This window comes from Bidens hawaiensis, unplaced genomic scaffold (assembly GCF_021521415.1).
Source record: "Bidens hawaiensis isolate Kalapana, Puna unplaced genomic scaffold, B.hawaiensis_p1.1 tig00001960_1, whole genome shotgun sequence".
Lineage (NCBI taxonomy): Eukaryota > Viridiplantae > Streptophyta > Magnoliopsida > Asterales > Asteraceae > Bidens > Bidens hawaiensis.
The window spans coordinates 1,362,765-1,382,191 of NW_027491108.1; the positions used below are offsets into that span (position 1 = coordinate 1,362,765).

The following is a 19,427-nucleotide window of genomic DNA, read 5'->3' on the forward strand; positions in this document are numbered from 1 at the left end:
GAAAATGTGGGTAATAATGAAACAATTTTTCAAAATAACTCTGAATTACAACCGAATGAAATATCTTTTTGTGAAAATTGTTCTTGTGATAAATGTTTAAATGACAGATTAACCAAAATAAGGGATGAGAGGGTTGATAATAATATTATCCCGAGTAAACTTCAAGACCCAGGAGTGCCCTTTTTATCAATCCAAATTGGTGAATTTAAAACTGATCGGGCACTGCTAAATCTTGAAGCTTGTGTTAGTATCATGCCCGGTAGTTTATATGATCAGTATGAGTTTGGTCCGCTACAAAAAGTAAACACCACCGTGGTTTTAGCGGATCAAACCCATACACTTCCCCAAGGCATGATATATAAAGTGATGGTACATGTGGAGGATTTCTGTTACCCAGTTGACTTTTTAGTACTTGATTATGCTAAAAATGTAACTAATACGCAACCCACAGTCATATTGGGTAGACCCTTTCTTGCCACTTCACTTGCAGCAACTGATTGTGCTAAGGGGACACAGGAAATTAAATGTGGGAATCGTGATAAACGGTTATTATTATTTGAAAATACTACTGACCCTTTTGTTGACAAGGAAAGCCTGCAGACGGATTTTGCTAACAAGTGTATATCCTTGAGCAAGGATCACACGAAAATGGAGTGTTTTGTGATTGACAGTTCAGTTTAGAAGAAAGAAGTTAAGCATCAACAGAGTGAGAAGGTGGCAGAAAAAGGTGGCCGACCAAGGAAGACGAAAGTGACACATCCACCTAACCTAAATGATCCAGGGGTGGAGGATGAGGATGTTCGGGCCCGACCCTGGTTTGCCGGAAGACTGGCAACAATTGCTTGAAAAAGAGCGTGCTTATAACGAGAATGCTGCACGGGAGTGGGCCAGCCACCCACCTTGAATGTCATAAAAGTTTCAAAAAGGTGGTAATTGTACATTTTGTATATTTATTTTATTTTGCTTTATAATTTCTAGTTTGTTTGTTATTAATGGTATTTTAGGTTACCATCTTAGCAAAAACCAAGTGTGGGGAAATTCTTATGGATTTCTCTTCGATACTATGTTGGGGACAACACGGGGTTTCATAAATGAAAGTGGAGTTTTAATTAGCAATGTCTTTGTTTTATTTTCTCAAAACCATACATTGGGGACAATGTATCCCAAGTGTGGGGATGAGGGAATTTTTCGTTTTCAAAAATTTTAAAAAAAAAATTGAAAGAAAACCGAAAAGTGGTAAGATAGTGAGGTAAAGTTCTGGTCCCTTTTCATGGTCACAATTCCCTTAAATTCAAGTTTGCTTAGTTGTTTTAAAAAACGAGTTTGTGTATTATTCAAGTCAAGTTTAGCATGCTTTCGGTACAATAACCTACATAACATGTCTGGATACATTTGTATATTGAGAAAGTGAAGATTGGTGAGAGATTTGATATTCTCCATTAGAACTTGTGCTATCAATGCACTTCGAGACCTTAGCTTGGCATAAATGCAAAAGTGATTGAGGCAATTAGGTTAAAGCCTCGTCTCGGATGAGTATGAGTGTGGGTTTTGGGGGTTGGGCCTCATACATTACACATATGAGCGTGGGTAATGAGAGGGACGGGGGGTTGGTTCCCTTAGAAAACTTTATTGGACCTATTCTTTTTATTTAATCAACCCTGATGTTAATTTGCGAGACGATCCGGCTTGATAGGTATTTTTTATATTTGTATTTGTTTTAGTGCTAATGAATAGGAAGTATTAAGTATTATGTTTACTCAAAAGAAAAATGAAAAAAAAAGAAAGAAAAAAAAATAGAAAAAGAAAAAAAATGAAAAAAAAGAGAAAAAGAAAGAAAAAGTTGAGAGTCAATGTTCGAAGTATGGTGTAGTGAGTGTTGAGTTGCAAGTTAGTAATGATTATAGTTGTTTATTTTATTGTTTACTTAGTTTTGATGTAATAAGCCACATCGGATCGCCTAAGCCACTTTCAATATTCCCAATCCATACCCTTACACTTAGCCCCGTTATAACCCGTTTTAAATCCTCTTGATTTGCATTTGCGTCAAAGCATTTATATAGGTGGAGAATTGGTTATGATTGAATACATGTGAATGATCACCAAGAAGAGAGTTAACGTGTGGAGGTGTGTTATGTGTGGGTAAAAACCGAAATCATGTTAGGTTTGATTAGAATTCTATGGTTTAAATATTATATCAAGTATATTAGTGCAAACGTATAATAACGAGGGAATAGGGTATGACTTGGGACCTTGACTAAACCGGGATTGTTGGTATGTTTGGTGGTTGTAGTTTAAAAATAGTTGTTGTTTGACGTGTTGCTTGGGGGCAAGCAACGGTTAAGTGTGGGAATGTGACGAGTGACTCGTAGGGAAGCCGTTAAGCGAGATAAAAGATATAAATGCATTGGCTTAACCAACTTAATTTCATGGAATTAGTTGACTACGGTTACTCATATGTTTGCAGGTAGAAGGAGGTAGAGGATGAAATTACGAGAATGTGGGCGAAAACGGCGAAGAAAACGGAGTTGAAACGAGAAAGATATGAAGAAAACAAGAAAATGAACAAAAGCTCCACCGTGGCCCACGGTCAAAACCGTGGACCACGGTCAACCCAGCTCCATCAGACAGTTTTCACCGTACCGTGGCCATTCTATGCACCGTGGTGGACCGTGGCCCACGGTCTGGACCATGGACCACGGTCCTGGGCGTAAGGTTACGTGACTGCCTTGTTATTAGGCCGTTTTGGGGTGCCTTTTCACCTTGGCCGGCCTAGAGGCGATTTTGGAGAACAAAAACATTATTTTGGGGTCTTGTATTGATTTGATTTATGTCTTGGATTGTGAGAAACAAGTTACTTGATGCAAAGATGATCTCCCGAACCATGAGTGGCTAGTTACTTCGGTATTTCTGTCGGGATGTAAGGTTATTTGCAAAACACTTTTGTTTCTTGTTCTTGAACTTGGATTGATTATCTAAATGCTATGTTAGTATGATCTTGTGCTTGTGTGATTGTTTGTAGCTTGTCCATATTGTTTCCATCTAGCTTTTAGCCATATGTTCTTGGTGTCGTTGGCAATCGAGATTGAGTGGAAAGAACTAGGGAGAATAGTATTGATTGATTGATTAAGTAGCAACCTCGCATTCTAGAAATCCGAGTACTTAGTGCTTGATTAATCACAACAATTGCATACACACAAAACCGAGATATTACGGTTTATCCATTGAGCGTTAACAAAAGTGTTGAATAATAACCCGAACCCCGAGAGGAATACTTGTTTAATTATTCGTTTACAACTTTCATTTAGTTTAATTTAGTATTAAAAATCAGATCAAAACCAACTTGGAAATTACTTTGTGTCATTTACATTTATCTTAGTTTAATCGTTAAGCTACTTGGTTAACACATTTTCCACAAATTCTTCATGTTCGATACCCACTTACTGCTATCTAATTTAGTTGTATTTGGTTTAAGTTTGAGTGAGTCTTCGATCTCACGTCATGAACCCATGAACTCCTATTTCATACTTTAACCATCTTACCACCCCATTTAAGTAAACGAACTTCCAATTTTTTATCACATTCATTTTTTACCCACTTTTAGCCCGAAATAAGTAAAAGAAAATGAGCCCGCTTTGCAACTAAGGGCCTGTTTGGTAGCCTCTTAATGATCATTAAGAGGCTACCTCTTAATAGTTCGACCATTAAGTGGCTACCTTTTAATAGTACATAACCTCTTAATAGTTAAGAGGCAACTTTAAGTCTAAATAGTTAAGAGGCTACCTCTTTAATGGTTACCTCTTGACTATTCAGACTTAATGCTATCTCTTAACTATTAAAATGTTATGAACCATTAAAAGACTACCAAACATCATCTATGATGCCATACGAGATTATGATCAACTGTGAGGAATAAACACCAATCCTTAGAATCGCACTTTTCGATGCATTAGCATTTAACCCCGAAATGGAATTGAAATGAAATCTCAATTTTATTTCTCACTGTGTATAGTTTGTAGAATTTTTTAAATTGTAATATAAATTTCACAATGAAATTGTTGATTCAACAATTAGTTGGAATTACAATTGAAATATATTCAATATATATTTTTTTCAAACTTAAAAGAAGTTCAACCAAAAAACTAGATTCTTCTTCACCTTGCGGCCGACGTCACCACCACCACCAGCCTCACCCTACCGCCACCGGCCACCACACCGCCATTAATACTGTAGCCCTCTCCGCCACTACCGTCGTTGTTGCCTCCGTTACTGCCTTGCTAGCTCGTCATCCCCGCCACCGATGACAAATGGTAGGTGGCAGTTATGACTAATAAGTGATCCATCTGTTGATAAATATCATTTTCTTTTTACTTGTTTATCGATTCTGTGTCAAACAAGCAAGCCATGCGTAGTAATAGTATCACCCCAATTTTTGATATGTTAATATAATTTTCACATAGATTGAATAGTAACCAAGCTTAAAAATGTTTCAATTAGATCACTCGTGTAATTTTTCCTCAAATCAGGTTACTAAATCTTTAAATCAAGTCTCACAATTTTTTTGTGCGTAAAGAAAGAAATAAAGAATAACATGTAGGAGTCGGAATTTACAATATATGTAGTTAAATTTAAATAATTTAAAAAACATTAATTATATTAAAATTTAAAAATAAAAATAAAATTCACATTGCCACTCAACGTCCACATAAAAAAGAAATATCTATGTGAAACAACAAAGAAAAAGACTAAAAAAACATGTTAAAACATTTAATTTAATAAAATAAAAAAGCTGATTGACTTAATAGAAACACATTTTAAAGTTGAGTGACCTAATAAACAATGCAACTTGTTGTATGTTTGTTTTCTAAAAAAAGAAAAAACACATTCAAAGTTATTTATCTATGGTTAGAGAAACAAAATATAGTTTCTTTCATAGATTTTAATTCGTTTCAATTTAAAATTACAAATTTCATTTTGGAATCTAATTTTTAATTTGAATATTATTGGAAACAAACTCACCTAACACCTTTTTTTAAAAGCACTTGTACAGAGGTAACCTCTTCATTGGAAGTCGGATAAAGATGATGAAAAAAACACGGAGTTGAAAGGAGATTCAAGGCCTTCAACTGCGAGATATTGTCGACCGGATGTTTAACAGGCCACGACGATCGATCAACCGTTACCTACCCTTCCCACGTTTATATTGTTGTCCTTTCTGATACCTAATAATTATAAACAATAACACACCGACTAACTAGTGGGGAAGATAATTAATTCATTGTAGGGTAAAAGAACACTAAATAGAATTACTACAGATAATATATTTTAATTCTATTATTATATAGAGGTAACATCTATTAAAAGAGAAAATGAAATGAATCATTCAAATAAAAAAAAACAAAAAACGATACCGCCGTCGTCACCATGAGTCCATGACCATCGCCACCACCGCCTCTTGACCGCCATTACCATCACCACCACATCACCGTCGTCGTCACCGACCACCACCAACGTGGCCACTTCTATTTTTATTTATTTTGGTGAATATATTTATTTTGAGGCAATGTTATTTTTATTATTTGTATTTCATTCATCGTTTTCTTGTTGCTAGCAAATAACAAAAGATAATAAGTCATTACATTTTATAGGTTAGCCAAACATTCAAATGAATAGCAATGGTTTGTTTCATTCATTTGTCCATTTTATTCCCTCATCTATTCAATTCCACCTTATTCTATTATTAGTATTAAAAATGATTTTGAATCAGTTAGTTGAATAAGTGAGTTTGAGCCCTAGTTATATATATATATATATCCACCTAAACCTAAAAAGCTATAAAATCGTAAGTATCTAAAGCCGTGCCGTGTTCTGTTTTAGATTGATTCGCTTAAGAGTAAAATATATTACGACTTGATAATGATAACAATATAAGCAACCTAAACCTCAAGCTCAAATTGAGGTTAAAAAAAAAAAGCAAACCTGGTGTACGTGCATGTAATTATTATTATTATTATTATTATTATTATTATTATTATTATTATTATTATTATTATTATTATTATTATTATTATTATTTGAACTAAGAAACTTGGTTATATGTATTTAGTTTGAAATTAAATGAACCCGAGACTGAAGAAATGAGAGTTAATAGTTAAAAGAGTAATGAATAGTGCTAGCAGTCAAGGGATTGTGAAACGATTCACGGGAATATAAATTAATGTTACTAAATGAAACTCAAATCTTATTTTTAAATCTATATCATTTTACATCAAGATTGAAAACAGGTGAAACTCTTACGCATCTTCATGCCATTAGATCAAAGTCTCTTCAGTAAATGAAACTTTAAGAATTAGTCTAATCTTAACCCTGATAGATTCCATTAATTTCATCTATCGGCAATCCATCTAACTAGAGTTGTTAATTTGCAAAACATAACATCAATTAGGCTCGTCAGAGAGAGAATGTATCTTTTCTCATCACCCTGCGTAGGGCCGGCTCGTGGGGAGGGAGACCGCGTAAGCCCTAGTCTCCCATGGGATCCGAAGGTTTTCTTTTCTTTTCTTTTTTTTTTCTTTTAATTCAAGATCAAATTTATGTTTTAACCCAACTTAAACCCCGATATAGTTTAGCCCATTTATAAAATTAAACAACTTTAATTAAATATAAGCCCATTGAATGACTGAATCATTTATAAAATTAAACAACTCAAATGCCATTACTTAATCAATTTTGAGAATTTTGAGCAGTAGGTAATCAGGTATGTGATGATTATACAAGATGATGGACCGTGAACTAATTACTAATGTTCTAATTTTAAAAAGTTCAAGTTTAGGATTGTTTGATTTTAAGAACTATTTGGTTTCTTGTTTTTTAAAAAGTTAAAAGGAACTTGAAGAAAATAGCTTAAGTCGTGTTGTTATTTAATTCAATATGCATTGAAGTATCGTGAAGAATCAAATATTTATGTTAAATAAGTTTGGCGAGCGAAATTGAAGCTGTTTTGAGACCGTTTTAACCTAGTGACTTTGTCATCCATTTAAATGCTTTAAATAATTTGAAAAGGTTCATTTTTTCCTAATGCATTATTTTTTAATTTTTACCTAGTCAATTTATTAACTCTTTTGATGCTTTAAATAATATGAAGCGTGTCAATTTTTATCCTATGCTTTAATTGCATATATAGTGTTGTTGACTATTTTGAAAACGGTGACATCAAGAGAAAGAAGCTTTTCAAACTTGAACTTGTTGAAGTCCTACTTACGATAGACTTAACATATTGACAACTATAACAATTGAGAACACTATATTAGACTATTAGAGACCGTGAATTACAAAGAGTTGATTGAGGGCTTTGTTTTCAAAAGTTAGAAGAGTTTCACGATTCGTTTAAATAATATAGAAAAAAAATTTATTTGTATACATGTGGTTTGTTGCTTCCATCCATTTGTATACAAATTCGAAACCTGTAACACTTTGAATACATATTAATTCCAATTGTATCCATTTGTATACAAGTTCCAAATGGAGTTAACCAATGCCGTTAAAACCTCCCCCACATGAGGGGTATATTCGTTTATCCACAGAATAAATAAATCCAAATTTCATATCAGATCAATTCAAAATTTTAAGCCAATTACAAAAATACATTGTTTAGTTTTTTTTATTATTATTCCTAAACAACAACATTTAAACCTTATGACCTAATTTTGATTTTTAATGATATTAGGGAAAGAGAATACATTATATGAAAATAATAATGTCTTTATGCTATTGTTAGTGAAAGTTAATTGTGATTGCAGGTACCCAATGGTATATTGTTGGTGAAAGTTCAATGTGTAAGCCTGCTCCATTTTTTAAGTTTAGTCTACTAGGTAGTGTATAAAACAACTGACATTATGCATGAAAATCTGACAATATATTTCTGCAATATATGATCTATTGCGATATATATCTTAATTTGCTGCAATATATTTGTCACATTTATGTTAAAGTCAAAAATCTGAACTTAACATTTTGGTAGATGCTTGAATGGGAAAATAGATAACTAATTCAATAGTTTGACCAAAAGGTCAACTGTTGATCATGAACATGTAAACCTTAATTATACCACATTTATGTGTTTTCAAATTGTGTTTAGATTATATCAGAATCGTCTTCTTTTTATATAAATAAATTAGGTTCTATTTAAATCTTGTAAACACAGTTTGACCATTGGCAAACTATTATAGAAATTCATCTACTGCTATTTTCTTTGTGTTAGCCTAATTACGACATTATATGTAGGCATGTAAATGAACCAATCGAAAACGAGCGTGTTCGTAGGTGTGTATTTAACTTTTAATGAAAACGAACACTTAATCGAACAAAATTTTTGAGTTCACGTACGCTCGTTTTAAAATTGAACATGTTCTTGTTCATTTAAAAAAATGAACACATTCATGTTCGTTTATGCTCTTTTAAAAATGAACGGTTTAAAGCATAAATGGCTTTATTGGAATAGACGAAAATATCCATCATGTGGGGGAGGTTTTAACGGTTTGGTTAACTCCGTATGGAACTTGTATACAAATGGATATAATTGGAATTAATATGTATTTAAAGTGTTAAAGGTTTCGAATTTGTATACAAATGGATGGAAGCAACAAACCACAGGTATACAAACAGAATTTTTTTCAATAATATAATTAAATCATTTTGCTAAAATATTTTTGCTTTTGTTTATTATAATTACAATTATCTAAATTATGTATGAGTAGTGTTTATATTCTAGGAACCATTTTTTCATGCCCAGAGAATTTTTTTCAATAATATAATTAGATCATTTTGCTAAAATATTTTTGCTTTGTTTATTATAATTACAATTATCTAAATTATGTATGAGTAGTGTTTATATTCTAGGAACCATTTTTCATGCCCAGGTCCTGGATTTTATTCCTTTATTTATTTATTTATTTTTTTATTTTTTTGTATTTTTGGGGATGGGCTTGACCCTCCAATGTAAGAATAAGCGACTAGTTTTGAGTAGATAAAATAAACATAAAGGAATTAGAGAATATATTGTGATTATCTCTTTCCTTTTGCCATGCATGGGTTAGAACGAATCATCAATAGTTCTAATTGAAGTAGTTAGTATCATTGTTGGATATGAGCGGTCCTCTTTGAAGAATATTTTCTGAGACATGTCGTCATCTGTTATAGTTTCGCATTATTAATAATCTGGCAGTTGAGGTCACGCCTTGCACATAACTTACTAGGCTCGCCCTTGTTTAATTGCATACTTTTACGCATTCCATATTACATGATTTGTCTGGTTGAGACGTAACCTCAATAGTAAATGATACTCATCTTGACTTAGAATTTTGAAAGCGACACCTGTTAAATAACCTAATTATATATATATCTACCTATTATAATAAAGTAAAATAAATTGTGACACTTGTCATGTTTTGGTTAATTCTAACAATTTTTTCCCTCCAAAACTAATATACCCTAATATATATAATAAATCAATAATTATTCACTTTTTTCTTTTACACTATGTTTATATAATATCTATATATATTTTTATAAATATAAATATTAACATGCTATTTTACTCTATATTTCAAAATACTTGGCGAATTCAAAAAATCAACAACAAATCATGTTTCTTAAATGAAAATTGTTTCAGGTTTTTTGTGGAAGTTAAAAAACTTGAATTTATGGGTCAAAAGATGGTAAATAGATTGTTTGGTATAAGTTAACTATATTTATGTCAAAATTTGTTACGGGTCAAAAATGAAAATTTTGAGTATTTTTAAAAGTTTGATAATGCAAAATATATTTATCGTCAAATTTGTTATGGATTCAAAGTGTTAACTTTAAAATGTCAAAAGTATGAAGGTTAGAATTTTAAACATGATTCGGGTTTCAAGTTTATTTTTAAGGGTGTTTTTTGAAATAATCAAAAGGTTCGAGATTTGACAGATTGACTATTTTTCCCTCAACTTTTAAAATTTAAGAAAAGATTGCAAACACTTTCGACATGCCACCCCCATACCTATCAACGCTTCTAACTTTTATCAAATTTGAAATATTTATGTCAACATTAATTTTTCCTTCAATGGTGATCAGAACGTTGTATGGGAAGCATGTCATGCAAAACTATGCTAAAATGAAACAAAATATTCAAAAAATTGAATGGGGTAACATATTATTTTTTATGTTGTTATTATGACAAAGTCGATAAGCCCTCTGAAACTTATCAAAATCTTTTTTATGGTGTAGCTCAGAAAAACATAATTCTTAAATAACATCCATTGCTACAATTTAATATCCTACTTTCCTTTGATGGGTGGTAAATTGATAAATATATCAATAAAGGTAACGCCTCTTTTGTATTTAGGCTGAGTGGTTAGAACTACTATCGTATTAAAAGTCTTATTTTCGAAATTGGTTCATAACCAAAATTCTTTCAATTATACATATATGACACCGAGAATGAATTGTTCAATAGAAAGAAGCATTATCGGGTACGATTTTGCACGGACATTTTTTTATTAAGTTCATTTAAAAAAAATCATTTTGTGATATAAATAAAATAAATTTATGTACACATTGTATAGATACAAGTATAGATGTAATACATTTTTTTCATATACGCTATGTAATTATTTGTTTTACTTGTAATTTTATAATTTGAATTATCACGTGTGTAACATGAGCTCTAAAACTAGTATATATATATATATATATAAAGGAGGATTTCTTTCTCCTCTCATATTTACTATTCAATTTATTATTCACTTAAGTTTTTTATTTTTTTAAGTCCACTATTGTATTTTAATTTTTTATTACTTAAGTTTTACTTTATTATTTGTAATTTATATATGTTTTAACTTTTAAAAATAGTATAAATCGGTACATTATTAGATGGTTCTTATTCCCTTTATTTTACCTTGTGTTTCAACTAATTATAATATTTAACAAACTATATTTCTTAACCTCAAATTTGGGCAAGTGTCGGCTTTACATGTTTTATTTGTCGGTTGAATTTTTTCTTAAACTTTGCTTTCGTCTTTGTTATGGTTGGCCTTTAAAATAACCGAAACTTTTCTCATGATTTAAAATTATCCAATCGTCACATGTTTTTATATCCGCATTTCAACTTTGATACAAAGCCCAATATGATTTTTTTGGCTTACTAATTCATGTTTACCAATTTGTGCTGGTACTGCTGATATTAACCGAATTTGCGTTAATTCGCAACTGTAACATGCTGGTTTTTTTGTTCCACGTATGATAATTTGTTTTATTTTGGCATTGACATGTTTATTTCTTTTGTTTACTTTCGATGTCATAACCCGATCCAAGCTGATTTTGCATCGACTCACAAAGCGTTCGTGGTTTAACGTTTTTATATATGTTTATTTGTTCGGTTTAACGGTCCTGTCGCGAAACGGGGTCCTAAATCCTAGTTAAAATCTAACTCTAAATCCTAGTTAAAATCTAAATAGAATCCACTTTAAACATCACAAACTTAAACTTGATTTTATTCTTGTATCCTGTGCTCCCCAACCACAGATTCTCTGAGCTAGGGATGGGTAAATTCGGTACTGGTACCGGTACCGGTACCGGTACCAATCGGCACCAAATTTTTGAGTTTCGGTATCAAAACCGGTACCGGTATTTCCCGAATTTTTTATCTTTGGTACCGGTACAAAAGATTTACGATTTTCGGGACCGGGACCTATCAATACCGGTACGGTACCGATCACATCCCTATTCTGAGCAACTAAGAAACTCAACAATCTTTGACCCAGCTAACAAAACATGTGGGTCGGGACTCGGGTCGCCATATAACTTGTCTTACAATTATATACAACTTAAAGAAAACAAACACGTTTTACTTGGGTATAAACATTTCATTTTTGACCTTGAAAAACACAGCAGCCAATATATTTTAAGTTTGGTCCAAGGCATACCTAACCCCAAGGCATACCTAACCCCCTCATGAGTCTCATTTATTTTCCCCTTATAAAACCAACCAACCAACCAACCAACCAACCAAACATTGCCACTCAAGAAAAAGAAAAAGAAAAACATTACAAAGATGCAGAAACAAAACATTTGTGTCCTCTTCATCCTCGTTTTGGCTTCTTCCACCATCCTTGTATCCTCTCAAACCATCGTTAAATCCTTACCCGGTTATCCTGGTCCTCTCCCTTTCAAATTAGAAACCGGGTACTTACAATTATCTTATCTCTCTCTCTCTCTCTCTCTTATATCCATATTCATATGTAGAATGTGCTTCTAACTAATAAGGCATGAATATATGATGGATCAGGTACATAGGAGTAGGGGAAGATGAAGCCGTGCAGCTATTTTACTACTTTGTTGAGTCCGAAGGGAACCCGGATGAAGATCCACTTATTATTTGGCTCGCCGGAGGACCCGGTTGTGGCACTCTCCGGGCATTCTTTTTTGAAATAGGTACGTACGTATTTCTTACGTCACTGCTACCTTAACTAGATCAACGTTAATTTAAGTATTAAACTAAAATACGCAAAAGCTACGTACTGTGCCCCATTATTGTATTTTGGTTTTAATCAATTATTTTATTAGCCTACTTGATCATGCATTCTATATAGAGATGGCCAAAAAAACCGGTTGGGGAACCGGTTTACCGGTTTAAACCGGAAACCGGTTTTTACGAAAACCGGTTTTTTAAAAACCGGTTTGACCGGTTTACAAACAGTCGGTTCGTCTTTCGGTTACAAGTTCTAGATCCAAAACCGGTTAACGAACCGGTTAATGGAAAAACCGGTTTTTTTTAAAACCGGTTATTATGAAAAAAACCGGTTATTAACCGGTTATTTTAAAAAAAAACCGGTTAACCGGTTATTAACCGGTTCTAACCGGTTTCTAAACCGGTCCTAACCGGTTAGACCGGTCCGAGTTTTGCACCAAAAAAACCGGTTAATAAACCGGTCCGGTTATTTAAAACCGGTTTTTTTCCAGGCCAAGAAAAACCAGTCCGGTTATTAACCGAACCAGTTTTAAAAAAAAAACCGATTTGTGCACCTCTAATTCTATATAGAAATCATTTTGTTTAATAATGCCTGCCTTGACTTTACAACGCTTACTTCCAAAATAAACGTATCTGTCATTAACTCATTTGACATGTGCCACAACTCACTAGTGCTAATTATTTAATAAACTAAACTTATAAAATTAAATTGTAATTTCATTTTTATTTAAACGAACCAGAAAAATTGTAACTTTAAGTTATAGTTTTCTTGCTATGATTAGAAACCCATATATAGATTGCGATCTATAGATAACGTTAGAAATGGAAACCCTCTCTTCTGTCCATTTTTCATCATCCGGTGATATTATTGAAACCCGGCCTTACTTATAACATGCCAAAACCATTTATACCATGGGTGAATGATGGGGTCCACCGTCCTCCATAAAAATAAAATATCCACTAAATTTCTGATTGCCCCATAAACTTTTTGTTAAGCCCCAATGGAAAAAATCCTACATCAATCGGTAAGTGATCTTCTCGTAGCACTCAAATAACATTGATATAGCAAGAATCTAAATATATAGTTTTTAACGTACAAGTCTAATTACAAATTAATAGTTGATTTAGCATTTACGTGATCATATGAATCAAACCTTTACCGTTTGAATGATATGCATCAAACATGTGCGAGACAGCAAGAGTATATTATATTTCACGTCTGATCACTATATATCCAACCTTTTGAATACTTTTGCATCCAACTATGTACTATTGTACGTGCGTAGCGTTACCCATAAATATTATTAAAAAGTTAGCCTTTTTCAGATATAACGTAGCAAGTTATTTATCAAATATTTAAGTCTATAGCGTATAATAAATTTGGTTTATGTAACTGTTTTTAATAAATCTATAAGTGCTCTCAGTGATATTTATTAGTTTATATAGCTGTTTTTAATAAACCGATAAGTACTATCAATGATATTTATTATTTTATATCAAACATAGTTATTGTAAATTTATTGTATTTAACAATCAAAATTTATGGGACGAAGACGTGATCTTTATCCATCTCTGAAACATCAGCTACCTCACGTTTGTTTCTTACAGCTTGTGTGACACAACTTGGTGGAAAAAAATCAACTAATATAGAAGAGCAAACTGCAGTTTTTATTTCTATGGTTTGTCTAAATTTGCGGTTTTAGTCTAATAGTTTCAAATTTGCGTTTTTCATCCCTGTGGTTTCATTTCACTTGCAATTAAACCCGATCACACTAACCCCGTTAAGTCTGGCCGTTCATGTGAGGGGCAGTTTTGATCTTTTTCTCCCCAAATAAACCCCAATTCTAATTCGCACGTCCCCTCACATAAGAGGCTGGGGTGTATTTGAGAAAAAAAGGACAAAAATGCCCCTCACGTGATGGGCACGCAGATGGGTTTAACGGTCAGACTTAACAGGATTAGTGGGATCGGGTTTAATTGCAAGTGAAATGAAACCACATGGACGAAAATCACAAATTTGAAACTATTAGACTAAAACCGCAGATTTAGACAGACCACAGGGATGAAAACCGCAATTTAGTCAATATAGAAAGAAGCATCGTCATTATTTAATGCTATGTAAATGGCAGCCTGTCTTTCTTCTTCAAGTTACCTTACCCCACCCTCTAGCACTGAGTCATAGCCAACGCATAATGAAAAATAAAAAGAAAAAGAGTCCATTTTGAAACAAGTTATGGAAATTACAATTATAGAGAATACTGTGAAGAGAAAGCGTTGAGTTATTTTGGGTACGGTATAGACCGAAGTTGTCAAACCTAACATGGGAGAGGATGGTGTGCGTTTAATTTTAATTTGTTGTAATGGTGGGGATTTAAGGTAGATGTGGCGTAATAGGCTTTAACGGTGGTTATATTGTCGTAAATCGTAATCATTAGCTCTAGCAACGTGTTAGGGGTGACTTGATTTTGTTATATAATAGAACTTTTTATTGTCGCTTAAAAAAATAAAATAAAATAATATTGTTAAAATGAAGAGGGTCATAGAGGTTAGAATTTTTGATAAAATTGAAGAGAGAGAAGATTTATTGACATTGTAATTTGGTGGGGATTTTATACACTGGTTTTATTCCTAAATTTGTTAAACAAGCACATTTATTATCTATCTGTTTAACCAAAACCTAAGATAACTATCTTAATCTGAAGGATAAGTCTTTCTAAGGATTAATATTCATATGTTTAACTTTGTGTATACATAGGTCCAATGCAAATTAAGTATGGGAGCTATATGGATAATGTCCCAGCATTACAACTGGATCCAAATTCTTGGACAAAGGTATATATGTTTCTCATTTAATTAAGATGTGATCGACCTGCCTTGTGCTGCACTTAATAAAATCATGTTTTTTTGTTATGCGATTTGTGAAAGGTGGCAAATATTATATATCTGGATGCACCAACATTAACCGGATATTCGTATACTACAACTCCAGATGCCGTGCGTTCCAGTGATACAGATTCAGCAGCACAAACAGCTGAATTTATGAGAAAGGTTGGTTAATTATATATACAGTATAATTTAATTAAAAATTGATTTTACTAATTAATTAAATTGTTATCGCGCATGCAGTTTGTTAGGGATCATCCAAGGTTTTTGAAAAATCCCATGTATATTACTGGAATTTCTTATTCAGGGATTGTCATTCCGATGATCACCGAGAACTTATATAGAGGTAACGATGAAGGACTACAACCAAAAGTGAACATTCAAGTAAGTAACAACCTAGCTACCTAAATAACCTACTTACTTTTATGCCAATATATCGACTAACATGCGAATTCGCAGGGATACATGGGAGGAAACCCGTTGACCGACAAAACTGGTGACATCAACTCTAGACTTGAATACGCTTATCGCGTGGCACTTATTTCTCGAGAATTATACGAGGTAACATGATCGATCGATATATTTAAATTCCCATTCATCCATTAGTTACACGTACCGTTTCATTCGTATATGTGTTTAATATAACTCATATTTTATGTACATGAACTTTTATATGTAGGCAACCCAAAAGGATTGCGATTATAACTACGCAGAAGCCAACTCTAACAATCTGCAATGCATGTTGGATATTGATGAAGTTAACCAAGTAAGCGTCCACAACGTATTGTTTTATAAATTATAATAAATGCTATCAATTTATTCGACGTTATTTAACTTATCTTTTTAATATTAGCGTGTCGGAGACATCAACATTCAACAAATCTTGGATCCTGATTGCGATCCAGCAACCAATTTGGTTAGAGGTGGAAATCCTCTTACAAAGGGTAACCGGAGAATTTTGAAGGAGAATGCAATTAAAATGCTTCCTGCACGATCTACTCTAACTGATGATACCTTTTGCCGAGTAAGTAATTTAACTCTTTCACTTTCCATGCAATTGAGCTGAGTATATGATTGATGAATATGTTGTTTTGTTTTGTTAGGGTGCATATTATGACTATGCAACTCTTTGGGCTAATGATAAAAATGTAATGAAAGCACTTAACGTACGCGAGGTAAAGTCAATATTGTTGATTACACTACATGTGTTTAGTTTGCTATATGAGATGAATATATAATTAATTAAGGATGAACGTGATTATATACTATTAGGGAACGGTTAAGGAATGGTTGTTGTGCAATCTGGACATGAAATATAATTACGGTAAACCTTCAATGCCGCAATATGAATTCGATGTCCAAAGCAGTGTTGTCTACCATCAAAAGTTAACACAGAGAAACTGTAGAGCTTTGATTTTCAGGTAATTATGTTTAATTAAATTAATTATTATACATATATTATATATTTATTTGCTTAATTAAAATTTACGTCCATATGATACAGTGGGGATCATGACATGATGGTTCCACATGTGGGCACACGCACGTGGATAAATTCTCTGAATTTGAGCATCACAGATAGTGACTGGGAGGCATACTATGTCAACGGTCAAAATGGAGGATACAAAACCACCTACGCCCGTGATAACTATACTTTGGCATTTGCTACCGTAAAAGTATGTATAATTATAAATAACTACGGTTTTATCTGGCGCGAGCAAGTCGGATATATTGATTAACATATAAAGAATTAAAATAATTAAAACATTTATTCGGTCAGTAAAATCCGGGCATTGGTAAAAAACCAAGCGTTGGAACTTGGGCGTTGGTAATACCCTGGTGGTAGAGAACATGTATTACGACGACGAGTCGACACGAATTCGGTCAAGATCAATTACGTTCATTACGATATCAAACAACATTTATTCAGTCAGTGAAACCGGGCGTTGGAATAATTCAAAACTTGATAAACACTGAACGTTGTTTGTCCCAGGAGTTTCAGTGATGAGTTGGTACGAGTACCCGTTTAATCATCAAATTAAAAAAAATGACTGTGACCACTTTGACGTTGTCACATGATTCAATAAGAGCTTAGCAGCACCAAAGTTGCCAATTATACTTATTAGTATACTCATAAAATTACTTATACTGGTAATCAATAGAGACAAATCGACAATATGTAATATTCTCTTGTGATCTACGCAGGGTGCCGGTCACACAGCTCCAGAGTTCAAACCAGCAGAATGCTTCGAGATAGTTAAAAGGTGGTTTGCTCATAGACCAATCTAGATTCTAGCCTAATTTGTCACCTTTTTATTTTTAATATTTGTGTTATTTCATCATTCATGCCGTAGTTGGCACATTTAGTTCGTTTTTATGTTTTGGATTGGATTATATATTGTAAATTATATATCCAGTCTTATTTAATACATTTATTGAGTGGGTTCTATGTATTTTTATATGGTTAGTTATAAAAGATTGTATAATGCATGAGAACACGTTTTTATTTTTATAAGGTTAGTTATAAACATTGTATATTTAATTTTAATTTAACTTTATAAAATCTTAAATATACAATAACTAAAATTATATAATAATAGTGTTAACGAAAAAGAAGGCCAAGACCAAAAGAGCCATGGTCTCTTTACAAAAACTAAACATCTCCTAAATTCTAAGCCAACAACTTTTGAACTTTTTTTCGTCCACCCTTTCACGAAACTGATCCATTCCTTGGACTTATGTCCCAACTATCTAAATGAATTTCTAAATTCGTTAAATCTAAATGAATTGCTTGACTAGTTAAAATTTTCAACTAATCATTCATGCCGAGTACAATTTAGGTTTATTGGTTTCATCATGAATTGAACTTATAGAAAAAACGATTATAAATCCTTGGCAAGTATGTGTTAGACAATGGTGAATATCGAATTGATCATCTTACTATACTATTAAAGCAATATAAATTTTTCACATAACATTCAACTAGCATGCCTACATAGGTTTCTAACTCATCAATTTTTCATTTATATAATTTTCAAATGTTAATTTGAACATTAATTTTAAACATTAACTCTTAAGTTGAAAAGAGTTTCAAAATAAATTATTATAATCATCATTTATTAAGTAATAAAAAGAATTAATTGTTTTCATTGTTATTTTTTTAAAATTTTGTGACTTTGTTATTTATTTATTTATTTATTTTTTGAAATTTGGCAAATTATTAATGAACGTTTGGGCGGATTGAAATGGTGGTTTAAGTTACGAGTTTTGAATTATATTGTTGTTTTATTAAACGCGCGGTTTAATAAAAATTATAATTATATCTCATTGTTATATTCATATTTTTAGCATCTTTTATGTTGTGTACTTAAATGTTTTATAATTTCAATAAAAATAGTTTTTATAACACACAACATATGTTACAACATTTACATGTTTACGCTTCATAGTTTACAACATATAAATTCAGTAGATGATGAAGTTTAACTAATATGTCTTTTTTTTGTTTCATATAAATTAGAAATATGTCGCATAACTTAGAATTATGTTTTAAATTGTTATTTTTCTCTATTTGTCTTTGCATGCTGGGTTCCTTTAATTAAATTAACAATGTGATACCTTATAATAATAATAATAATAATAATAATAATAATAATAATAATAATAATTGTTGGGACTTATATTTTAGACCGACGCATCGAATTATTATAATTATGGGTGAAAAATAATTAATATTTTTGGTCTCAACCAAGGATGGATGGCTTGAAGACCAAGACATGCTAGACTAGTATAAATAGATGTATTTGTTAATTTTTCTAGAAATGAGTGTATTGTGTGAGATCTAGGGTTTATCTCTTAGAGAGAGCCGCCGCCTCCAGGATGCTCCTGGAGGTGGCTGATCTTTATTGTATGTATGTGTGTATGTATGAGTGCTTTGTATGACAATCTTTTGGTTAATGAAATCATACTGCCACCTCTTTATCTTTGTGAATCGATTGCATATGTTTGTTCATCCAGTCTATTGTTAATTGTAATCGAT

At 32.3% G+C, this 19,427-nt stretch overlaps 1 protein-coding gene across 1 annotated transcript; it reads left to right on the forward strand.

Annotated features, from left to right (window-relative positions):
* The first annotated feature begins 12,067 nt into the window (after positions 1–12,067).
* Positions 12,068–17,819, forward strand: LOC143600494 (serine carboxypeptidase-like 17). The gene is made up of 12 exons (XM_077078172.1): positions 12,068–12,219; positions 12,323–12,468; positions 15,261–15,337; positions 15,431–15,553; positions 15,632–15,772; positions 15,848–15,949; positions 16,068–16,154; positions 16,242–16,412; positions 16,492–16,563; positions 16,661–16,809; positions 16,893–17,064; positions 17,594–17,819. Exons 1-12 carry the CDS (start codon positions 12,089–12,091, stop codon positions 17,675–17,677), a joined length of 1,455 nt encoding a protein of 484 aa, XP_076934287.1. The 5' UTR covers positions 12,068–12,088; the 3' UTR covers positions 17,678–17,819.
* The last annotated feature ends 1,608 nt before the right edge of the window (positions 17,820–19,427 follow it).

Coding starts and splice junctions, on each gene's coding strand:
- LOC143600494 (XM_077078172.1), top strand. CDS start 12,089: ATGCAGAAACAAAACATTTGTGTCCTCTTCATCCTCGTTTTGGCTTCT. Junction 15,950..16,067: donor TTTCTCGAGAATTATACGAG/GTAACATGATCG, acceptor TTTTATATGTAG/GCAACCCAAAAGGATTGCGA. Junction 16,810..16,892: donor TGTAGAGCTTTGATTTTCAG/GTAATTATGTTT, acceptor CATATGATACAG/TGGGGATCATGACATGATGG.